This window comes from Rhizophagus irregularis, chromosome 17, assembly GCF_026210795.1.
Source record: "Rhizophagus irregularis chromosome 17, complete sequence".
NCBI classification, from domain to species: Eukaryota; Fungi; Glomeromycota; class Glomeromycetes; order Glomerales; family Glomeraceae; genus Rhizophagus; species Rhizophagus irregularis.
The window spans coordinates 872,436-897,814 of NC_089445.1; the positions used below are offsets into that span (position 1 = coordinate 872,436).

General features: G+C 28.9%; 7 protein-coding genes across 7 annotated transcripts; 4 read left to right on the plus strand and 3 right to left on the minus strand.

Moving 5' to 3' along the window:
- Window positions 1–2,053: 2,053 nt before the first annotated feature.
- OCT59_008928 (uncharacterized protein) lies at window positions 2,054–4,366 on the plus strand (the record flags this gene model as incomplete). Its single annotated transcript, XM_066133198.1, has 4 exons — window positions 2,054–2,390; window positions 2,536–2,550; window positions 2,661–2,801; window positions 2,863–4,366. The coding sequence occupies 4 exons, from the start codon at window positions 2,054–2,056 to the stop codon at window positions 4,242–4,244; spliced, it is 1,875 nt and encodes a 624-aa protein (XP_065999664.1). The 3' UTR covers window positions 4,245–4,366.
- Window positions 4,367–9,038: 4,672 nt separating this feature from the next.
- OCT59_008929 (uncharacterized protein) lies at window positions 9,039–9,338 on the plus strand (the record flags this gene model as incomplete). Its single annotated transcript, XM_066133199.1, has 2 exons — window positions 9,039–9,184; window positions 9,257–9,338. 2 exons carry the CDS (start codon window positions 9,039–9,041, stop codon window positions 9,336–9,338), a joined length of 228 nt encoding a protein of 75 aa, XP_065999665.1.
- A 419-nt stretch (window positions 9,339–9,757) lies between these two features.
- On the minus strand, window positions 9,758–11,316 carry OCT59_008930 (uncharacterized protein). The gene is made up of 5 exons (XM_066133200.1): window positions 10,956–11,316; window positions 10,590–10,875; window positions 10,391–10,491; window positions 10,060–10,309; window positions 9,758–9,959 (listed from the first exon to the last, which is right to left on the minus strand). Exons 1-5 carry the CDS (start codon window positions 11,239–11,241, stop codon window positions 9,884–9,886), a joined length of 999 nt encoding a protein of 332 aa, XP_065999666.1. The 5' UTR covers window positions 11,242–11,316; the 3' UTR covers window positions 9,758–9,883.
- A 59-nt stretch (window positions 11,317–11,375) lies between these two features.
- On the minus strand, window positions 11,376–12,600 carry OCT59_008931 (uncharacterized protein). Its single transcript, XM_025312548.2, has one exon. It carries the CDS (start codon window positions 12,444–12,446, stop codon window positions 11,484–11,486), a length of 963 nt encoding a protein of 320 aa, XP_025189477.1. The 5' UTR covers window positions 12,447–12,600; the 3' UTR covers window positions 11,376–11,483.
- Window positions 12,601–14,633: 2,033 nt separating this feature from the next.
- On the plus strand, window positions 14,634–15,047 carry OCT59_008932 (uncharacterized protein; the record flags this gene model as incomplete). The annotated part of the gene is made up of 3 exons (XM_066133201.1): window positions 14,634–14,673; window positions 14,744–14,799; window positions 14,868–15,047. 3 exons carry the CDS (start codon window positions 14,634–14,636, stop codon window positions 15,045–15,047), a joined length of 276 nt encoding a protein of 91 aa, XP_065999667.1.
- A 290-nt stretch (window positions 15,048–15,337) lies between these two features.
- OCT59_008933 (uncharacterized protein) lies at window positions 15,338–15,690 on the plus strand (the record flags this gene model as incomplete). Its single annotated transcript, XM_066133202.1, has 1 exon — window positions 15,338–15,690. The coding sequence occupies one exon, from the start codon at window positions 15,338–15,340 to the stop codon at window positions 15,620–15,622; it is 285 nt and encodes a 94-aa protein (XP_065999668.1). The 3' UTR covers window positions 15,623–15,690.
- A 272-nt stretch (window positions 15,691–15,962) lies between these two features.
- On the minus strand, window positions 15,963–16,270 carry OCT59_008934 (uncharacterized protein; the record flags this gene model as incomplete). The annotated part of the gene is made up of 2 exons (XM_066133204.1): window positions 15,963–16,037; window positions 16,115–16,270. 2 exons carry the CDS (start codon window positions 16,268–16,270, stop codon window positions 15,963–15,965), a joined length of 231 nt encoding a protein of 76 aa, XP_065999669.1.
- Between the last annotated feature and the right edge of the window lie 9,109 nt (window positions 16,271–25,379).

Genomic DNA, 25,379 nt, shown 5'->3' on the forward strand with positions numbered 1-25,379 from the left:
ATCGACACTTTTTAGCTACCCATCAAAAAAATTTTTGGTAAAGTAAAAACTTCTAACCGAGCATCCTTATCCTGATCCATAGATCAGATTCTTATCCTGATCCAGTGAATTTAATTGGATAAAATTGTTTTATGTAACTACAACAATATTAATTTCAAATAAAAATAAAAAAATTCGAAAATGTATTTACTAAAACTCTGAATTATATATTTTTATTGGCATTAATATAAAATCAAAAGAACAAGAAGTATTATCATTTTACCATTTTCAAAATATTATACAGAAGTTCTAATATTATACAATATATTTACTAAACTCAACCAAATACAATAACTAACAGTTTATTCCTGGCCCATCCGATAGACCCCAATGTGGGAAGTTCAAAATTATTTTTCTGCATACCTTTAATAAGGCCAACTAATGAGATATATTTTAATTCTAAAATAACGTTATTTTCTCCTTTACTACTTAAAATGAAAATGTCTGAAAAACCAAACCGGCCAAAATTCTAAATTCCCATTGAAAAAATAAATGAGTTAGCTAAGATGATAATGATATTTTTTTTAAAAATGTACGTTCTTGAAATATTGTAAAAAATGAGAGAAATAGGAAAGAACATACCAACAATCATCTTTCTTTTTGGCGAAAAATTTGATATCCATCAATAAATGCCATTAAAGCTATATCCCGAAAGTCTGAAAAGAAACCAGATGTACAGTATATAACACTAAACAGCTATCTATCATTTTGTTGACCAATCAAATTTGACTTGGCCAGGAGGATCAGTAAATAGTCCAGGTTAAGAAGTCTCGGAGCTACCCAATTAATAAAAAAACATGCGAAGATAACCTTTTTTTTATTTTTTGGCGGTACCTTTATATATAGCTTTCAAGTCCTTTTTAAACCATTGTTTTTCTTGATCTGACCACTCCACCATAGTCGAGGTGTTGGGAAAGGGCCTCCACGGATATACATACGCAGTGTAACGCTCAACCCTGTAGTAACGAAGCCATGTGTTGCGAGTATATTTCAACCATTCTTCACGCTTCGCTCTATATTGTCAAAAGAATAACAGATAAAGAGCTTACCTTAGCTCCTCAGCTCAAAATTGTTGGCGAAGAAAGTACCGGCCAAGTTGATTACGTAATCAAAGCCCTCGAGGAACTTCTTTGCATCACAGAAGGGAAGCTACATCAAGTGGTTATGGGTTTCGTTCAAAATTTGATTCAATGTGAATAGCATGGAATTGAGATAACTGCATAGTCTCATTACTCCTCCCTGGTCCTTTGGAACGCGAGAAATGATTTAACTAAATATGATAAGAAATATTAAACAGCTTTCTATCTGGAAATTTTAATCTTTTTCTTCAAATGAATAGGTCTATATGAGAAAAAAGGGATTTAATTTGACTCGCAATCATATAAAATTAAGATATGTTCAAGACTGATAAAATACTACCCTCCGAATATCTTCAGAAGTACATGCATACAGAAAACAAAGTATCTGATTTATCTTTTTCTGAACAATGAAGAAAAGTGTCTATCACTTTCGAAGCCAAACCCGATCCAGAATTAATTATCAAATCCGTCTTAGAGCACTTTCCATACTTGAAATTCCGAAATAGTTTTAGAGGGATTGATAATTATAATTTTGCATTTGCTCAGCCGTGGGACTCACCATGTCCAATTTGTTACGGAAAACAGGGAATTATGGATTACATGGCGAATGGTATAGAAATGAAAAGGAAATCTTGTCTCACCTGCAACAGTTCAAGCAATAAACTCAAATTCGCAATTGTAACATAGAAGCCTCATCATTTAGAATGGACAATTGTATTTATTTTTTTATCGTTCGCTTATCACCTGATATGTAAATGTCAGAGACTGTGACCACGGATCACGGTCTCAAAATTTTGGCACTTTTTTTATATGAAGTATTGTAAAGTCGTGTAACTTATCAATTGATGAGTCAGATCAATCTGTGCGACATCGATTTCTCATATATATCCAGCCTGTGAAAAAAATTTTACCTATCTTTCTTATCTCTCCCTACGATGCCTGTCGTAATTCTTGGTACACAAATTACACTTTGGTGCTTTGATTTACGAAATGATTCTAAATTCAAAGTCATTATCGGAGATGGTAATGACATTGACGACTTCAAGGAAGCTATTAAGGAAAAATGCAAACCGTTTTTTGATGGTTTTGGTTCTTACGCGCTTATATTGTGGAGAGTTAATGCAACTAATGCAACTCAAGTTACTCCTGATATACTAAATGATAAATTAGTGGATACAGCAAAAACAATTGAAGAGACTTTTAGTAATATCCAAGGAAGTAACATTCGAGTTGTAGTTAGAGCTCCTGAGAGTCACAACAAGTTTAGTCAACGTGATATAGTGTATTTTTTTTCGTCTTCTCTCGACCACACCGTGTTATATTCGCCAATAATACCGAATACTTACTTATTCTTGTGCTTTTCTTTCCTGCTTCTTATCGTCAAACCCGCCAAAAAAAAAAATTCGTGTTATCGTAGAGCAACCTGGTGTTGGTAAGTGAGCCATAATAAATTAAAACACGAGTGAACACGATATGGCTTGATTTGTTTTCCACAATAATAATGAATATTCTACTATATAATGTTAATTCTTTTCTGAACAGGTCAAGGAAATTTTCCTGATATAGCGTCTCTGGAGAAAAAATTTGAGAAAGTCGTAAATGAAGTAGGCAGTCTTAGACTTGAAGTGGAACGTGATTTTAGGAAAATGCGTAATGTTATAAAGGCATCACTATATTCACCAGGTATTTTATTCATCCAGTCCATCAACCATTTCTGCAACCGCCATTAACGATTTGTTTTTAGGTACTTTTACGGAAACTGAGAAGGGTAAATTGGTGAATAAAGGAGATGAAATAGGGTTTCCACTCAACTTGACTACGAGTTCCAAACAAAGAGCGCCTGGAAGGTTTACCGAATCACCTAACAAGGTCCCAACAGCAAATCCAAAAGAAGAAAAAATACGAGATTACTTTATGAGCGAATGCTTGGCACTAGAAAATAGTTCTTCAATAAATAACAAGCTTGTTATTAAAGATACACGTTCTTCACCATTGCTAGAAACTCGGAAGCCAGATTTTGTATTCATTCCAAATGATTCACATTTAGATCAATTAAATGTTGTTGCCGTTGGTGAGGTAAAGAAGCGAACCGGTGGAGGTTTTAGCAACGCACATATAGGACAAGCGATATCATATGGAGAAAAAACACTCCTACTTCAGCCACGCCGAAACTCCATATTTGTTGTGTTAACTGACTGTCTTATAATTAATGTCTATAGGGTGACTAGGATTAATAATACTAACTTACCAAATCCAGTCACCCAATTCAAGTATGAACGTATAGCACCCCAGAATTTAATATTCAAAAACGGTTCTGAAAATACAGGATGGAAATACTTGGTAACAATCATGGAAAGCTCTCCGGATGTGTTAGGATGGGTCAAACCATCATTGACATTTGGCAATGAAACTGTAAGCCTGGTTCGATCTATTGGTGTGGGCAGAACCAGTGTTGTATATGAAGGAAAACACAATGAAGTATCTATGGCCGTGAAAATGGCAAAGAAGATAGATTATTTGCCTTGTTTTACTAAAGAAAGAATAGTATTGGAGAAACTGTCGGAATTGGAATCACCCCATATTCCAAAGATCCTATTTTACAATGATGACGTACTTGTTTTGACTCCACTTGGTGAGAAGATTAATAATTTGCGAAAGAAAGATATCAAAGATATCATTACCACCCTCCAAAATGCTCATTCACTTGGAATCATACATAGAGATCTTAGGAAATTTAACCTTTATCGTAATTTGGATGATTTATGTGAAAATATTCTTATTGTCGATTGGGGTTACAGCGTAAACAACTCTGAAAGCGCCATATTTGCAGGGGCATTGGAATGTATGCCAGACTATGTCCTGCAATCATTAATCAACGGAGAACAGATTGCTTATGGACCACAAGTTGATTTGACCTGTTTTGTTCGTTCATTCTATTTAATGCTCCATAGACCAACGTTAGATAGAGTTCCCTTCGGCAAAGATGATAATATCGAAGAACGAGCACATATGTTATTAAATTTCTGGAAAGATTGTAGACAATCAGATGTATGGAATAATATCTATGAGGCGATAGATAACTTACGCTATGATCAGTTAATTCAAGAGCTTGAAAAGTTATTTTAGATAGCTAGTTTTAGGTGTATCTCTTTTAATGGCTTTGATATAAACAAAAAATATAAATGTAATATTATAGCTCATTGTTTTCCATCACGTATTAAACACTGATAAAGCATTGTTCACCCTTGAATTTTTTTATCTTACATGTGTAGATGTGTAACTGTGCATTGTATGTTCTTGCAAGTGTTCCGAAACTGAATGTGCATGTGATTATTAATGATTTGTTTGATAGGATCAAGCGAATGGTCATTCATATATTATCTTTGATGCATTGGATAATGATGATTCTCTTATGTGTAAACCTTTTCTTAACCGCCCTTTACTCTTCTCAGATCATGCCCACTGAAAGAGCGAAATCATTGAAGGTCCTGAAATAGTGTTCTCATTCTGACATAAAAGATGATTTATTTTATGCTTTTAGTTGGCAGTAAATCAATGAAAATAAAGATATCGTGTATATGTTTTTTTCGTCACGAAAAGTGACAATGGAAAATTCTGAACAAAACCGTTCCCTCAGGGAACGATCAGAGTCATGTGGCTTCGGAAATAATTTCATCAATCATTGAGATTATGTTCAAAATAGGGTCAAGCGAAGGCTGATCCAGCCAAGATAACCTTAAATTTAAGATCGCGTGAAATCGATCACCTGAAATGCGCAGAAAGATATTCGGAAAAATTCTTGCCGAAAGAATAGAGGATGTGCGACATGTAAGGTGCATATATATATATATATATATTCTCATTATTTTTTTTCGCTTGTATAAAAAGTGTTATGGAATTCGAGCTTGCCTTACTTAGACAGACTTATGGCAAAGATAACTGGGCTCGAGTTTGAGAAAGCTGATCTTATTGAAAGAGTCGCGAAACTGGAAGAGAAGCAGTTGGAGAACGTAGTAATAAAAAACTTATTACATGCGTCACAAGTATCGCGAAAAACATCATATTGTTAGCAAAGCTAACCGGGTATGGATATTTTTTCCGGCAATCAATATTTCGCAAATGGGTTTGGGGATGTATGAATGATTCACAATCAATGTAAATTTACCAAATTTAAATTTATGATTTAAATTTATTTTTATTAGTTATAATGTATAAAATATATTTTGGCAATAAATAAAATCAATAAACGAAATCTCATTTTAGTAAAAATTTAAAAATTCAAAAGAATCCTTCTGCGCTTATAACTAATCTACCTCCTATTTATAATAAATCATAATTCTATTTACTTTCCTAATATATTTTTTTCCTAAAATATTATTTTAATTAACTTTCCTAATTGACGATCATTTCATAGATTCATTACCCATTGCCGGATTTTCTTGGATATGCGGGCTACCTAAGAAATTGCCGGCTGTCTAATGACAATTTCTTATAGAATTGAGGGCCATAGTGGAAAACCAAGAGGATGACGATACGCACTGTATTGGATCCTTACAAATCCAAATTGTGTTGATATATCAATGACGTCTTGGTAGGCACCAGCGTGAGAGCCGTATGGTTTTTATCGCCATCGCCAAGATCATACATTATGATCGATTTTCATGTTGCATAAAAAATTTTTTTATTTAATCAATTATATCAATAAAAGGAATATTCAAGCAAATAATTATATGTTTATATATTATAAACGATTATTAAGGAAAGTAAAAAAATTAAGTAAATCTAGAGTGGGTAGTAAAGAAGGTGATTGAAGAAGTAATTGTAGAGAAGGAAGAGGTAATCGTAATGAAGGAGGAGGCAGTTACCGTCGTGTTCTGTGAAATAATGATTTTTAATGAAACAGTCATAAAACTAAATCAACAAGATTCTTCATATAAAAAAAATTATACCATGATTTGCGTGAAAATTTATTTTATTTTATGAATCAACCAAAGACAATAGCGTAAAACGCAAAAATATTTTTTTTTTTTAATAAAAAAAAATCTTATTTTAAAAGATGAACTCTTTAAATAAAAATCATTTAGTAGATATCATTTTAATATCATTTAATAATTAATATTGATACGATATTGTTCCTATTGTTTATTGTTTAGAGTATATAATAAATAGTTTAAAAGTTTTAAAAATAGTTTTAATATTCTGGGTATGAATATTATTCCAATAATGATTTCTCCAATTTTTTTACTTTTTTTACCAAATTCATGTAAACAAATATAATTGTACAGTAATATAAATTTTATTATTGAAATATACTTGGGGATATAAGTTTTCTAAGGGCAAACCCTACCAAGAAAGACTCCTTACAAAAATAGCGTTAAATATATTTTTTTTATTGCATCAACATAATCATGTTAGATTTTTTAAGCGTACCTGATAATTATACATAATATCGTAATGTAATGGATACATATTAACAATAATTAACTTAATCTTTTATAGTCTATAATGTTAGAATAGAAAGTCTATCGTTAAAAAAGTATATTAAAAAAGTTTAATGGCCAGAACTGTGATATGACTGATATGTGTAATAGTTATTTCACGGCCACTGTGGGATATCATGATTTCCGTGAATCCCAAAGTTTTCCGTAAAATAGCTATTGCATAATTAATTGCGAAACTGCACAAATAAAACACATACGTGTAAGAAAAATCCATCTTTTTTTTATTAATTATTTTGTCATAGATGCATTATATATTTTAGTTTATCCAACATGATAATAAGCATAGATAATTACTGTAGAAATAAAACCATTCACAAGGAACTACATCTCAATTCTATATTGAATCAATTCTCCCCCCAGATCATCTTCTACGCCTAAAAAAATACTATCGTCTCTAGTCGCATAAATGCCAATAACCTCAACATCGTTACCGTAAAGTAGTTTGATTTTTTGGTCAATTAGTTCATACGCATTGTTATATGAAGAAAGGTTTGGCTGTAAAATTGCAAAAGAATTAAAAATGTTTCTATCACTTCAAGAAAGTAATTTAAATAAATACTTTTCTTGATCTCTTCTCAATACTCCCGGAACTGCTTTATGCATCACGTTCAATGATTTTACTAAGCCTAAAATATAATCCATTTTAAGAATTTAAAATTATCATAATTCATACATGACACGTCAAAAATTGGTTTCTCTAACACTACCTTCAAAAATAATACTCCACTATTCGGGCTTGGAATTTTACCTTCGCTTCGGAGTGACTCCATACATAAGTATCACATGAACCTATGATTTCACTTCGTAAATAATATGCAACCATACAAATCATTATGATATTTTGCAGCAGTAAACGCTTCTTTCAACGCAGCACGATGTCCTTTCCTTTTGTGAGTTTGTCCATCATTTCCGAAGTCAACAAGATCCTTTCTAACTGCTCTTAATTTGCTCTACATAAAAAGGATGATGTTAGTAAAGTGACTTGAACAGGAAGTGTCGATAAATTACTTACTTTCTTGGATCAAAGTTATTAGCCTTGCACTTCACTGGATCGAGATAGTCAACAGGTATAATAGGCTTCACATGCCTCAAGAGTGCCTTTGGGCGAGGCTTTAAGTCTTTCGTAGAGCAAATACAACATGGTTGGTATATTGTTAGTCACTGAAATGACCCGTGCTTATCAGGAAATTCTTTTTCTAAAGCGTGCGACATGATTTTTTCTCTAATCTCTTGATATTCAAATTTGATATTGAAACAAAATCAGATATAGAAAAATAGGATCTGTAAAATTTGACCTCACGTGTATGCCGGGTGGGACACGTGGTGAAAGTGGTGAAAGATCAAACTCATTTAAAGAATTGAAACTTTTTGTGGGTAACGTTTTTGCAGCAATAGTTAATGAATGACAACTTGAGAAGGCTGAATTTACGTTTATGTGTAAATTTAAGCAAGGAAATCACGTCTTTCCATATTCTAATGCTTTAATAATTAATATGATCTAGGTTTTTTTAGATAATATTTTCTACTTGCTTTTCTTGAAGCTTTTAAAATATAAAAAAATTTTTTCCAGATGATTTGAAATTTGAATCAATGCAAAAACTCTCCTTGTTTGAAATAAGTAGTAACCGGTCACAATTAAAGGTGAAATTGAGCCTTCTCATTTCTATGTTAAATAAAATTTATAAATTAACTTGATATATAATTTTCTCTATGTAAATCTTTTCCTTGAAGAACAGAGATAGTAAACTTATTCATTCAAGAAGTATCCATATAAATTTCCAAGGTATAATTAGTTAGGTGGGTAGTCTGCTACTTTGGCACACCCATTTATCACTTTGCTTTGGTGGGAAGAGTATCTGAATGATTAACACGCATGGTACTAAATACTAATATGCAATTTTGGTGGAACGTCAATATCGTGTGATGAATTGATAATCTGCCTTTAAAACAAGGTATGCTGTAAAAATACAATGTGGTGAACAACTACAACGGACTTTCGAGCTGTCGGAAGCTAAAACCAGAGAATTATTTTTTTAATGGTCGCCTTGAAGTGACACTTACCAGTTTCGGTGTTGTCCGTATGAAATTTTATTAAATTACGTTTGCCCCAGTTCGTAATTTTTTCATTGAAAAAAGGTTTTTACAATGAAGCTAGAATATAGTAAGCAGAAATCATATAAACTGGGGCTGTTGTTAAGACGTAAGATCATAAAGTTGTGGATAATATCGCAGTTTAATACCGGGATAAAAAAGATATTATCCAAGGAATTACACGAAATATGGCATTCAATACAGCATCACTAAAAGAGACAAGTACGCTCGACCAGTTGTTACGCTTCAATCGCTTCAATGCTAGCTGCACTTTATTTTACATCACGGAATACACGCATACATTAATTTAAAAGATAAACCCCGAAGTATGAGCAAAATCTTTATTAATTTTCAGATAAAGAAGAATAAAATTGGAAGAGAAGCGAAATATTTGACATGCTTTAAAGAAAAGGAATATATGGATCCTAGGCCATATTATGTGAGTCCCGTATCATATTATCTCTCTCGTTTCTGGTAAATTTCTATATCTAATTATTTTATCTTTTAATTATCATAACTAACTATAAGATTCTTACACCTCCATAGTCTTACTATAAATACTAGATTTCAATCATCTATTTTACTTTGTAAAACAAAGTCTCGTATCTCACCTAACCCACATAAATGATTGTTCCAAAGCAGAAAGTTCATCAGAATTGTTTGATCTTGTCAATTAACTTATCAGATCTGTTTCAATTAAATTTAGTAATAATAAAATAACATTTGAAATGGGGAGTTTTATTTTTGTTATTTGGTGTTGAGATTATTGAAAAATATATTCTGATAATATTAGCAATAACTTAGGTGTGATTAGATTTATGAATTAGAAGCATCTTAATAATATTAATCCTAATCATAAAATAAAGTATAAAAAATATATTTTTCTATATTAACAAAATCCAAATCAAAATCTTTTTTTTGAAAAGCAATAAAGCTCACAAAAAGGCTAAATAACTTATTTAAAAATCAGCTATAGATCCTTACTATTTAATTTAGCAATTAAAAGGATTTTCAATAGTTACATTAATACCTTAGAAAAAATAAGTTAAATTAAGAAAACGTAAAAAGTTTATTAACCTTTGACATATAATGTGACACATAAAAATACATGATTATTGTCCCACAAAATAAATGAAGGAAGAATTGGTTTTTAAATAAATTAAAATCTATAATCTATCCATATAATTGACAAGTTCTTTCATGAAAATGATTTCCATGTCTTCTAATTTGATCAAAATCAGCCAAGCACCTGTAATGTAAAAAAAAACACAATGTGAATTCCGTGAAGTAATAACGAAAAAAAAAAATTATTTTCTAAAAAAATATATATATAAATATAAATTACTTACAACCAACAAAATTCATGCCTACAACTTTGAACTCTACAAGTCATATGATTACAACCACCATTTTTAGTAATTCTAACGCCGCATTTTGGACATTTTTTAGTTTCACGATTAAGTAAATCTTGAGTAGCCATATCTTCACCTTGTTTTGCATCATTATATTGTTCACAAGTAAGATTATCATGCCATGGAATGTCGTGAGTATAACATGATTTTTCACCACATGCTTTACAAGTCATTATAGGTTCCTTATCTAATATTGAGAAGAAAAGGTAGGGAAGTTAAAACCATAAAAAAAAAAACTTTTAAAGGAGAACAAGCTATAAATACTTACCGCTACCGGAATGAATTTGACCGGAACCGCAACCAGCATTTTTACACCACCTGAAATCCGGCATATTACTCAAAGTTTGTTTTAATGACAAACTGTCAAATCTATAAAAATTTAAAAAAAAAATTAATGTTTTTCCGAAAAAAAAAAAATTGTATATCGCTAAATAATAAATTCCTTTCTAAAGTAGAAACTAACTTACCGTTCGAATAGATCACCACCAGCAATTCTTTGAACATCATCATATTCAATCAGAAAACCACAATCATTACCAAAAGGACAAAGAATACCTTCAACATCACCTTTGGTATTTAATTGAGTTTCAATGTGTCGAGAAACACAACTTTTACAAATATCATTTGAATGTATACAATTATTTGTTATTTTTTCAAATTGATTTAAATCATAAGTTTCTACGCAAATACTACAATCTTTGGTGGTTTTAGAAGTAGAAGAATGAGTGGAATTGGTAGATCTCTTAGAAGTAACTTTTAACGAAGAAATAAATTCATTAGATTCATTGGTTTTCATAATAGTTTTCATAATCACATAGGAATATATTCCTTACTTTCATTTTCGCTGTTATCATTTTCGCTATCATCATTTTCGCTGTCATCATTTTCGCTGTCATAATATTCGGTTACTTTACGTTTAACATAATCAGAAGTAACAGAGAAGCGATATTTCTCATTATTATTTAGGGAAAGATTTGAAGAGGTTGAAGTAGTTGTGTAAGTAAATGGAGAGGAAGTTGAAGTAGTTGTATAAGTATATGGAGAAGAAGTTGAAGTAGAAGAAGAGCCTTCATTTTTATAAGCAGGATGAGAATTTGATGTAGTTGTATAAGTATACATTATGAATAAGATTTACTCTTTAAAAATTTCAACCGTAGCTACGATTTTTAGAAGAGATAAATTGAAATTAAAAACAAAAAAAAAAGAAAAAAAAAATCAGCAGTCATTTTTGTATTCATTCGGTATTTTGGTTTTGTTTGTAAAACAATGGTATATTGTGTAAGGTTATTTTTATTATAAAATTTCTGCGCACAATAACACTATGAAAATCACTAACGGATATTAATTATTTAGGTTATCATTTAATAACTTTTAGCAAATACATAAGATTTCTCCTCAATTTCGGATACAAATAGTACATCATAACCATTTATCCAATTACCATTTACGGGTTTTTTACCCATACGACCACCCGGTAGTAATTCTTGAATATACCAAAATTTAGTATCCAAATTTTGAGTATAATAATATAATTTCGAATTAACTTCAAAAGGGGCAGCAACATGAAATGGTTGCCTTAAATGACCATGAGCAGTTTCAGGACCCATTTTACCACCTTCATATAATTCTCTTATAAACCAATATCTACGTTCAACATTATGACCATAATAATAAGTTCTATCATCTATATTAAAAGAGAAAGCTACGTGATGAGGTTGAGAACATGTACCACGAGAGGTTTCTTTGCCCATTTTACCCCCTGGTAATAATTCATGAATTACCCAATTATTTGTTCTGGTATTATGACCATAATGATATATTCTACCATCAACAGTACGAAATGAGATTGATATATGATAAGTTGATTTCCATGTCCCACTTGAAGTTTCTTTACCTAATATACCACCATCTAATAATTCTTGAATATACCAATAATTTGAATTTAAATTTTGTGCGTATAAATAACATTTATTATAAATTGTGAATGTGAATAAAATATGATATGGATTTTCTAATGTACCACTTGAAAGTTCTTTACCAAATTTTCCTCCTTTTAATAATTCTTGAACATACCATGTATGGTCATTTGTATTATGAGAATAATAATATGTTTTTTCATTAATTTGATATGAAACCGCTACTTTATCATTAAACTTTTTCGTAGAAGAATAAGAATTTCTTTTATTAGATTTGATTGATAAGGATAATGTTTTTGTGAGTGATTGTCGATTTATACTCTTATTATTAGAAGAGGTTGTAGTGGATCCTCTTGTTCTCTCTGTTCCTGCTTTACCGTCTACTAATAATGCCCAATATCCTACCATCTTTTCTTATGAGGAAGTAATAGATTGTTTTTTTAAAGATGATAAATATAATATTGTTCAAAAAAAAAAATATGTAAATAAAATTTTCAAATAATGCCTGTATGACTTGAATGATGAAAATAAATAGAATTTTTTTCTCTCTCTTGAATTTTACAAAAAAAAAATCTCTCAACTCGCGTCCCATATATATATATTTAAATAAATTAATCTATTATTAGTAAAAAATGTACAAAAAATATTAATACATAAATCTGCATTAAAACAAACAAACAATTTACACAATAATATTTACATAATTCTGTTTTAAAAAAACGAGCACGAATCAGATTAATTATATTAATTACACATGGATCTCACTTAAACAAATTTGGATCACATGAACTCTTTTCATTGGTCCTTATAAGTAAAAGAAATATAAGAAATTTCTAAAAGAAAGATAGACTTTTATTGTCTGATTTAAGCAAAGAACTTTATTTACGTAAAATAAAGAAAAATATTAACTGTTGAAAAAACATTTCTCCGTAAATACTTAATATTATCGATGAACAATAAATTCAATTTCATGTTTCAAATATGTAAAACCTTTACAAAATTTAATTTTTAACAAAAAAAAAAATATTAGTAAAACAAGGAGGAATTCAGTATTAAGAATAAGGAAAATAATTATATCCAAAAATATCAAAAAAAAAATCCGATTTCTTGTGAGTTTCAATTTTTCAATTAAAGCTGTTGCCATGTCCCCTAATTAGTATATTTTTGGTCTTGTGCACATATTTTTCTGACAACTGACAATTCAAAAAAAAAAAATAAAACCTTAATATTCTTAATATTCTTAACGTCAAAAATAAAGGGGTGTTTTGTGAAAATGCTTAATAAAGATTAGCCCTAAAATTTCCTTTTTCTGTGGTCACCGAAATATTGTCTAAATTAAGTCCGAAGTTCGTTAAACTAAAATAAGTTATTATTCCATGGTTATGATTATTCATAAAATTAAACAATTTAGGGGGTAATAAAGCTAAATAATATGTACACTTTTGTAATATTATGCATTTATGCCCATTATACCCCAAGCTGGAATTTAAAGAAATGATGATGTTTCACTGATTAATAAGTATTATGTTTTATTATCCCATTTATGGTCCTGTGAACCCTCGTGCATACTTGGCATTATGTCTAGATTCTTAGTCAGAATTATTCTTTCGTGCTTAAAAAATTTGAAATTTTTCAGACTTTCCTGTTTTTGATTTCAAATTTTATGATATTTTATGCTGAAACCTATTTTTTGAATTTTATTTATTATAGATCCCCATACCCTTTTTTGTTACAGAATAATCTACATTATCAAACATTAAAATAATGCTAATTGTTTATATTTAATAATTTCTATGGAATTTACGCATTTAAGAGAATTAATATTATTTTAAATCAATTTCTTAAAAGTCATTGTGTCATAAAAAAAAAAAAATTCTATTGAAACTTGAGATTATACTAACTCAAAAAATTAAGATGATTGAGCTAAGTTCAACAATATAATGAACCACTAGTTTTTATTTATTTATTTATTTATTTTATTACTAAAAGAGAAATGAACCACTAGTTTACTACCATCACCACTTTTACTTTTTCTTTCCAAAATCACCACGTGATTTTTGTGGCAATTTTTTCACGTTCAAATTTTAAATAATTATCCCACTTTTCACGTGCCAACTATTAATAAATTAAAGATTATCAATCAAACGCGAAAATTTTAATTTCCGCGTACAAAAAATTTTACAATGTACGATTGCAAAGACTATAAAGTTTACAGTATAAAAAAACAGAACCCTTTAGTATTAAAGAACGAGAATATCAAATAGGAACCTGTTATTCATGTCAAAAGTGCCTTTACTAAATACTAACTAGAGATCAAAATACTTATAATAAAAGTGAGAAAAATAAAGATCAAACGCAAGAAAATAATCAGATTTTGATAAATTAAAAAGTGAAACAACTATAAAGCAATCTGATGAAATTTCTAAAGTAGATAACATGCTTAATTCAGATTCATCTTTTCGCTTTAAACTAGTAATTAAACACCTGATTTAATAAGGCAATACTTTAGAAACAAACCAGTTGATTATTATGAATTTGAAGAACTAATACTACAAAGGGTTTGTGAAACAGTTGGTTTATTAGTTCATACTGATTATGAATTATCATATAAATCAAGAAAAAGGAATAGGAGCTGGTACTATTTAGAAGAGGAAGATTTTGAAGAATTTATAAAAGAATATTATAGGTTAACTAGCTCTAATAAGGTTTTGTTTATTACCGTGGTTATTCAAAAAAAAAAGAAACGTCGAAAAGAAAAAAGGTATTTATATTTCTTAAAAAATTTATTTGTTTAATATTATTATTAATTTATTTATATTTTTCAATTAGAAACATTTAATATTAGATGATGGTGAAGAATCTATAAGTGAAGAAAATAAGATTACGCCACCTTCAAAACAAAAAAAGAAAACTTCCGTTCCTAAAGAATCAAATTTGGATGAGATCGATCTTATGAAGGGGGAAATTCACAAGAAACTCAAAGAAAAGCATGGATGTGATATCCCATAAAACAGGATATTGTTACATCAAAGATGATAGATATTTACCACTCACAACATTACATTTATCTATGTGGACTGATGAAATTGTAACTATGTTAATTTAAACAATTATTTATTTTTTTATTTTCACATTTTTATTACAGTATAAGAATCATTGTGATTACGAAACTCCACTACCACATCCTAATTTTGGAATTGGAAACTCTCTAAAGGTTCCATCATCAAATCAATCATCAACAGCATCAGCAAGTAATGAATTTATAAACTGTTATTCACATTATAATATTTTACAACCGAATGCTTATCCTTATATTATGGATGGCCGCCATATCCATCACCACATCCACTATCACATCACAACTTTTACCATCATATTCATTACCATTTACATTATCACATCCATCAAATATTTCATCTATGAAGGAGTTTTTGGAAGAACTTGATAAACAATATGGTGAAAGTAAATATACAAATTTTTTACAAAAATTTGAAGAGGAGGAGATTACTGTATCACAAATTGCAGAGATGAGTCCTGAAATTTTATTAAATGAATTTGGTATAGAGATAATGGGACGTAGATAAAAATTTATATCATCACATTTTTTTGTTATATTCTTTTGTTCAATTAATAAAATTATCTGGCAATTTATAAAATGATTTTGGTCTACAAATGCATAAATTGAGTTTATTAATATGAATAAATTGATTCGTTAAAATAACCTTCGCCATATCAGGTGTTACGTGAGGAAATGCTAATATAAATGGATATTTGGGATCAGTGCAGCTTTCTACAAATATTCTATATCTTTTTAACCATGATTTAATTCCAGAAAAAGTTGTTTCGATGGGATTATAATCTGGAGAGTATGGAGGCAAATAAAGTACTTTACATCCCATTTGTTCAATTGATTCTGTCAATTTTTCATCGTGATGAAAAATTTGCGTTGTCCATAACAATTACACTATTTTTATTCGGATATTCATTCATTTGAGGTAACTAAAAAAACAAATATAAAATATATCTGATATATTTATTTTAAATAAATAAAATAAGTAAATAGATAAGCAACATACCACTTGTGTAAGAATAAATGTCTGAAATCTTTCTTTATTACAACTTCCTTCTATGAAATCAGCAGCTATAAATCCATCTAATGTCAATGCTGGTAAAATAGTATACTGTTTGCCTCTCACAAAAACAATACTTTTTTCAACCTTTACATTTTTCATGCTATATCCATAGGCTCTCCATCAATAAAAACAAGCTGTTCTGGTTGAATTCACTTCCTATTTTATACATAAAATGCTATGTAAAAGCTCACTCCTTTCTTTTGCAGCTTTTGTAACTAGAATAGAAATATTTAATTTAATAATTAAATAATCAAATAAAAATGAATTAAAATCTTATAGAACCTTTTTTCTTGTTATTCCAAGATGTTTGAGTGTTCTTCATAAAGTAGGTATCGATATGAGCTTGCCAGTTAACCTTTCCATCTCATCATCCATTTCATCAAGATGCCAATCTTTCTTATCTTTTACAAGTGAAACTAAAATCTGTAATATAAAATGTTCAATCAATAAAATAAATTTGCAATAATGATAAATTAATAATTAAAGAAATTCATTTAAATCAACAAGATTTAAAGTTTTTCTTCTTCCTTGACGACCTTTAAATGGATGAGTTACATAACCCCAATGATCGTAAATTCTTCTAATTTTATATACAGTAGTAAAGTCTAAGAGCAGTTTCTTTTGCTGAAAATCCATCGAATTGATGGTAAATGATACGCCATCTTATATCATTACTTAAAATCTTTATCATTTTTTGTTATCACGAAACTCACAATATGAAGTATTTTCTGAAAAATTGAAGCTATATTATGGTTCAATTTTGTTTTAATTTTATTATTATTTAGTATTATTTAACAACTAATTATATATTATAAACTTTATATTAGTCTTATATAAAGCAATATATTTATATAGAAAAAAAAATCGCGTATTTTTATGTCAGTAAAATATAAAGGTTACAAAATCCAAGTGATCGACATGTGGCTTGGAATTTCACATATTTCTGAAAACGTCGATAATTCGCCTAGTAGTTACCATTTTTCTTTTTTCACTACGTGGCAGACTTTTCTGATTAACTGGAAGTTGTATGACACCAGACATCTTTTCGAAAATTTGGATCAATTCATCATCGCTATACTCTTTCCCATATTCTATTATTTTCTGGTTGTATACCGTCACCCAATCATTTTCGTGTCCTAAAAATTCCCCTATATCAAGTGCGTTGTAAAAAAATATGATGTTGTGAACATCATCAATATTAGACTCGTTATCAGTGATCCGGAAGAAACAATGTCTTCTCATATATTACGGCATTGAGGAGGGCCAGTTGAAGTTATTATCCGTACGAACTATAAATAGATCAAGAAAATAAACACCAAGACACTACTATATGTATTGCCACTATGCTATTCAAGAAAATAAACACCAAGATACTACTATATGTATTGCCACTATGCTATTCAAGAAAATAAAAGCTTTATTACCAAGAAACGTTCACTTGACCAGGCTTTTTCTCATATTTTAAGAGAGTTTGAGACGTTTCAGGTAGATTTTGAACTGGCTGAAGAGATCCCATTACTCGAGATAAAATAAAAAATCTAAAGAGACATCTTTTGATAGTACGTGTTTATTATATATTTATTTGGAAAAGATTCTTGTTGTAGGATCAATGGGAACAGGCATGACGAATTTTGTATATAGCGAAAAAAACAATTAGTAATTCACCAATTTATTTATACAAAATCTATTGTCACACAGATTAATGAAAAATATAATGATTAAAATCCGTAGCAAAATCTACACGTTGAAAATTTAATGCGAGATAAAAATTCATGTTAAAGGCCTGGAAAAGTATCCGCCTTGATCTTTAAGAAATTTGACGCTTAATTTTTTAGTACGATATTGCGTCAAACATTAAGATGCTTATATGAATTTTCTGATGTACTGCGCCAGACTTTTGCTGTGCATCTATTATACGCGTGATAATTGTCAAAAGATTTTCTTAGCGAAGATCAAAATGCCGATATAGTAAGAAGAGTAATATATCCGAAAATTTTATGGACGTTTAATATAACAAAGATTTGATTAAATGATCTCAAATAGCCAGTGCGAATAATCAAGCATACCATTAATTTTATTTGCGGAGTTATTTCCAATGATTTCATGATGTTTTTGATTGATGATTGATAAAGCGGTAAGATTTAGTATATTTTATTAATTTCGCTTGATTTTTGCTTTATTTGTATAGTACAAGGCAGATAAAAAGAACCACTAACCAGCGCCTCACTCTATTTTATAGGATTTGTAATAAGACTTTACCTGACAATACTTTTTTTTTCTATTTAACAGATCAAACTCAAACGGAAAGTTGATTTATGTTCGGTTGAAATTCTTGATAAGTCAACTACCCAACAAGGTGGCGAAATTCTGGATCTCTATAGACCTTCACAAAAAAAAATAATGTATTGATAATGAACCTAGTGAAGTTAATAATTATGATGAAAGTGAAGATGTGTCAGGTAATTATTTTTATTCCGGATCATTTCGTATGGTGGCCTAGTAAGAAAGCATAACTCAATAAAAATTATTTTCAAACTAGATACACTTCTCCAAAGGACCATAAGTTCTACAATACCAGAACAACAATTTGACCTAGAGAAACTTCGTGAGGAGATCTGCGAGGAGATCCGTGAAGAGATTCGTGAATAAATCCGTCAATTCCGTGATAAAATCCGTGAAGAAATGTATGAAATGTGCAAATATTTCGTAAAGAAATTTGTAAAGAAGTCCGTAAAGAAATTTGTGATGCAGTAAAAGAAATAAATGGCCAGCGAAGTACCAATTATAGAAGTTAAAAGTGTTTGATGAATATTAATGATTATTTTGTTGAGTGAGATGATTGATCTTGAATAATACACTTTCTAGTTATTATCGTCAAAATTTCTGTATCGCAAGTTCGCAACTTAATTTATAGTAAATAAAGTTAGCTTTATTTTTATTAACTATATATTTACATATATGCATACGATGTCATGATATGATGTTTGTTCTTTAAGACAAAAGAAAGGTCCCAAAAGATTATGATTTCTTTAGCGAGATGAGGTCTGGGATCAAGCAAATTCACTTACATTAGCTTCCTACTGCAATTTAACCAAGTCCAATAAAGTATTAAGTATAACCCCGAATATCTGGATTGGCATGCCAAATTAAGTGGGTTACCGACAGATAAGATTCGTTCTAATTTATACAAAAGATATAAAAAAGAAACTGGGCATGAGCCATCAGAAGCTGTGATAAATATGTCAGCAAAACCTCAGATCTCTGATTTCAAGCCTATCACTTTCGAAGCCAAATCTGATCCAGAATTAATTATCAAATCCGTGTTAGAGCATTTTTCATACTGAAATAGTTTCAGAGGGATTGACAATTATAATTTTGCATTTGCTCAGCCATGGGACTCGCCATGCCCTATTTGTGATGGAAAACATGGGAATTATGGATTACATGGTGAATGGTATAGAAATGGAACAGAATATTGTCTTACCTACAACAGTTCAAGCGATAAATTCAAGTTCGCGTTCGTAGCATATGAGACCGATCACCTGAAAAAAATGGTGTATTTATTTTTTTGTGTAATGAAAATTGTCAGCTGGTCGATTTAAATTACTATATTAAACCCCTTGTCAATCTTTACATAAGGATAGTGTCTATTGTAATTTTAAGGAGTGCGACCTCTAGAGGTGCGATTCTTCAAATAAAACAACCAATTCTTACCTGTCTTTCTCGTAACAATTCTAATTTTTGCGTATCCTCGATATATTGCCAAAAGCTCTTATCCGTTTTTTCATCTTTAATCTGTAATAAAGGTAAATACTGTAAGAACAACATCTAATAAAAGGTAGGGTGACGGAAAGCGAGGACAACACCTGTATTCCGTGTATTACCACGGGATGACACCCACTCGGAGCACTTTCAAAATCACTCTACGAAGGCCAGGAATAACACCTATACTCTCCTGTGTTCGGCAAATGACTTGAAATGATGAATTAAATGACAAGCCATAACATAAAGTAAAAAAACAAAATATAAAAAAAAATCTTGTTTTATCTATATAACAAAAAATTTTTTCATAGTGGAAAAAGATTTTCATATCACGTGATTTATATAATCAACTCAAATTTATATTGAGGCTTCTAAGTTCTAACATTCTGCATAATTAGCAGTCTTAAATCAAAATTTTCCATATCAGATATAAATTTTATTTAACATTTTAAAATTCATTAATTTTCATATTACTTGATTTATTTTTATTTTTATTTTTTTTTTCTGCAGCGCATTTGCAGTTTTATTAAAGTAAAAAAATAAAGAAAATATATACAAAGTAAAATTCCCTAATAACTACTCTAATATAATTAAACTACAAACCACTTGTCATACCGGTAGTACCCCACATGTGCACTATCGAATGATCGTTTGACTCTGTAGGTAGATTTCATTTAGTAACAGGTCATCTTAGCCATAAAGGCCCTATCTTCAATGTCTGATGATCATGGGACCCAATTACTTGATTTATTTTAGCATTATAATTTAAAGTAAATAAATTATGCAATTATTTATATAATGAAAACTAAGTATAATTATTATTATTTTTTTTTTTTCCATAATGCAAAGTATAATTATAAACATTAGTCGAACGATGTCAAATCGGGGACTAATCAGGTGACTGAATTCCACCTGATTGGTCCCTATTTTTTTAAAATTTTCATCAATCGGTAAACCTAATTGCTGCCAAAAGATGGCGCAAAAGGAGGATACTCAGGTACCAATCAGGATATTCAATAAAGTACAATCAGGTATTAATAGTTACCAATAAGATATTTACTATTTGACATATCAGTATACCGATTGATAACTTTTTGATTAAATGTCAGTATACTGATTGTTACTTTTTGATTAATTTATAATAATGCATTTTTATTATTTTTATTTAAAATTTACATTAAAATTACAAAAATCAGAAATACTAATTACTAAATTATTTACATTATTTAATAATTCTACTTATATATATTTACTAATATTATCATATTCTTCAAAACTTTACTGATCCAAATCCAAGTCTAAGATCAGAGCTAATAGTAACCTAAAAAATAAAGAAAAAAAAATCAAATATCTTTTTAAGTATTAAATAAAAGTAAAAAAAGTTTCAAAATGAAACTCTTCAAAATTTACCATTACCGATCCAAATCCAAGTGCTGATAGTAACCTAAAAAATAAAGAAAAAAATAAATATTTTTTTAATTATTAAATAAAAGTAAATAAAGTTTCAAAATGAAACTTTTTGAAACTTACCGATACAAATCCAAAGGAAGGATCTGAAAGAGTTCTTACAAAAAAAAGAAACATTAAAAACGTTTCTAAAAAATACAACAAAAAACCAAAATTTTCCTCTATTTACCTTCTCCAAAGTCTGGTTCGTAACTTTTGTTTAGCAATTCCTATAAGAAAATAAAAAAAAGAAAGGTTTAAAAATAATTGAAACATCAAAAAAAATGAATCCCCTGAAACAATTCTAAACAACTCATAATCAAGATTACTTTGCCCATTTCGACCCTTGATAAGTTTTTCAATTCTGGGGTTCAGATCATTGCCAATGACATAAAACTGACACACTCTTGGGAATGCCACTCTGAGAAAGCTTTCGATAGGTCCCTATGATCCCCAATTTAAAAATATTTCCCCTACCTTTTTAAATACCTTCCTCAGTTTTGGGACGTCTAAAGGATTCTATAATAAAAAAAAAATATTAAAAATAGGACGATAGCAATATTTCTAACGTTCTCAATTTAAAAACATTCTCTTCTCACCTTTTTAAATACGTTTCAGAGCATTTTGCCAATTCTGGGACATCATAAGGGTTTTATAATTGAAAATAGAATGTTAGTAATGTTTACTAACATTTTAAGATTAAAAAAAAAAATTTCTTCAGCACCTTCCCTGTCAGTTCTGTGTCCAGAAGGTTACTATGAAGAATAAAATAAATTTTTTTTTTAAAAAATTTTTTTTTTATAAAAAAGAGATCATGATCCGATAATCTATTATTCATCAAACTTATCAGATCCTGTGATTTATCCGATTAGTGTCAGAATGACAGAATCGAACAATTCCGATAGAATATTCAATGGGATTCGGTATCCAATTTCAAAACTGATTCTTTATAATAGAATAATAAAAAAAACGTTTAAAAAAAATGTTTTTTTTTAAATTTCAAAGTTACAGTATCTTTGAAACATTGGGATTCTGGTATCCAAGTCAGAACCATTTTCCTACATAAAAAAAAAATTAAATAAATTTTGTTACTTCGAAATATTGGGATTCCGGTATCCAAATCGAAACCAATTTCCCTACAAAAAGAGAGAAAAAACATTAAAAAAACATTTTTTTTTTAAATTTTGAAGTTTCAAAACTTTGAAACATTGGGATTCTGGTATCCAAATCGGAACCAATTTCCCTAAAAAAAAAGAAGAAAAAAACGTTATTTAAAGTGTTAAAATAATGTTTTTTTTTAAAAAAAAAGTTTCAAGTTTTGAAGTTTCATAACGTAATGAAACTTCAAAATATTGGGATTCTGGTATCCAAGTCGGAACCATTTCCCTACAAAAAAGAAAAAAAAAAATTTAAATAAATGTTTTTTTTAAAAAATTTTGAAGTTTCGTATATTACTTTAAAATATTGGAATTCCGGTATTCAAATCAGAACTGATTTCCCTAAAAAAAAGAATTTAAAGCATTAAAATAACGTTTTTTTTTAAAGTTTCAAGTTTCGAAGTTTAAGTTGCATAACATTATAAAACTTTGAAACTTTGGGATTCCGGTATCCAAATCGGAACTGTTTCCTTACAAAAAAAGAAAAAAAAGTTAAAAAAAACATTTTTTTTGACTTTTTTTTTGTTTTTTTTTGAAGTTTTGTCATGAAACTTTCGGATCCAGTATCCAATTTTGGACTATTTCCCTATAATAAAATAAAAAAAGAAAGTTTCGATTTGAAACTTTCTTTTTGGGATTCAGTATTCAACTTGGAGCCGATTTCCTATAATTGAATAATTAAAAAAAGAGTTTCAAAAAATTATTTTTCGAAACTCACCTATGGGATTCATTATAACTGATTTTCTATAATTGAATAATTAAAAAAAAGTGAGTTTTGAAAAATTATTTTTCAAAACTCACCTATGGGATTCGTTATAACCGATTCCCTATAATTGAATAATTAAAAAAAAGGAATTTCAAAAAATTATTTTTTAAAACTCACCTATGGGATTCATTATAGCTGATTCCCTACAATAAAATGTTAAAAAAAATGTTAAAAATCATTTTTAATATCTTCAAATAAATGGTTTTTTTAGTTTAATAAAGTTTCAAAAGTAAAATGTTTGAAACTTTTGTGGGATTCTGGTATCCAAATTGGAACCAATTTCCTAAAAAAAAAAAAGTTTCAAAAGTAAATGTTTGAAAAAAATGTTAGTGTAAATTTCAATAGTATAAAATAGTTTAATTTTAGTTAAAGAAAAATAGTTTATCAATAGTTTAATTAAAACAATAGAAATCAATCAGTAAATTTAAACTAAATGATAGTTATCAATCGGGTATTAACCTGATTGATATCTGATTGAAGTGTACACCAATTTCTAACTATTGAATAAATCAGGTGACCGATTAAAAAAAAAGTTACCAATTGGGTAGGTACCCGATTGGTCAGCGTTTTACCTGTGAAACTAAAATTAAAAAATTATTCTATAAAGAAAAAATGCAAAATACAAGTCAAAATTTGGATTATTTAGCTGAAATTACTTTTTAAAATTTGATATTTTAATGTAATTTTTTTATTGACTTATCTCTAAATTTGTATGGAGTGGTGAAGAATAATACTGTAACAACAAATTTAAATCAATCTAATGATATTATATATAATAGTTATGCAAAAATGACTTATGAAAAAAACATTTAAAGAACTGTTTACTTAGTATTTTTCACAAATTACATAATTCCGTGATTAGGAATTGTCCAATAATCTTTCAGTATTATAATGACAAATGATCAAATGACAAATGATTGGGATCATTTGTCATAATCATAAATTATTTGGCATTTGTCATTTCACAAATAACTCAAATGACAAATTCCAAATGATTTATGATTATGACAAAGGATTAGGCAAATCCTTTGAATGGTCAAATAACTTGGTCATTTCTAAACACTGGTCTCACATAACGAAGTTTTTGTCTTTGCTATTATGAGCATTTCTGGGAAGCTGTTCAAAATTCTGATAATCAGTATCCCGCTACAATATAAACCTGTCACAATTCTGATAAATTATAATCCTGAAACTTTAGAATCCCATAACCACATTATTTCTGACATTCATTATCCTGTCACTTACTTAGGAATTGGAATCGATTTGACTAAAATCAATTTAATCAAAAATCAAATAATATCTAATAGAATTAATTAATTGAATCTTAAAATCAAATTCCCAATAAATCAAATTTTTTTATATTTTGGCATAGCAAATATGATCTTGCTGTTTCTATAACCATGCTATAATGAAAAAAAAATCCCAGAATTAACAAAAAAATTGAAAAAGTTTAACAATTGTGATGGCTTTTTGACCAATAATAATTGGATATTGGACAATTAGACAATTGAGTATTTAATCAAATATTATCCAATCAAGTTAAAAAATTTTTTATTATAAAGTGATAATTTCGAGTTCAGGGGCCTGGATCATCTTTTGGCCAGAATTAAATATAATTCTATAATGCGGGCCAAAAATGTCTTTATGCATATATTTTTTATTATTATGATAACAAATTTTGACTTTTATATAATAATTACTTTAGCTAATAAATTTTCAGGGTTTTTATTCAGTGCAAAAATAAATCATTTTACTTTTTAATCAAAAATTTTCAAATTTTACAATAAAGATTATTTTAGTATTTAGTTAAAATCCACCTAAAATTTTGTGCCGCCAGGATCATCGAAAGCGTTGCATCACGAAAATGTTTAAAAAATGATTTTTTTGTAAAATTACTGAGAAACGATTAATCGATTCTTAAATCGATTCTCGGGTTTCGATTTTCGATTGAATCGATTCCAATCCTTACACTTACTATCCTGATTCCTGATACGATATTTTTTTTCTTATTACTTATTTTATAGATGTAATAAATATGTAATAATTTTTAAAATATCGCAAATTATAATTTCTATTG

Excerpts from the sequence above, each read along its gene's own strand:
- OCT59_008930 (XM_066133200.1), bottom strand. The coding sequence starts at position 11,241 with ATGTATACTTATACAACTACATCAAATTCTCATCCTGCTTATAAAAAT. Across the intron at positions 10,876-10,955 it reads TGATAACAGCGAAAATGAAA|TTACTTCTAAGAGATCTACC; the intron begins GTAAGGAATATA and ends CTTCGTTAAAAG. Across the intron at positions 9,960-10,059 it reads AGGCATGAATTTTGTTGGTT|GTGCTTGGCTGATTTTGATC; the intron begins GTAAGTAATTTA and ends TTTACATTACAG.
- OCT59_008931 (XM_025312548.2), bottom strand. The coding sequence starts at position 12,446 with ATGGTAGGATATTGGGCATTATTAGTAGACGGTAAAGCAGGAACAGAG.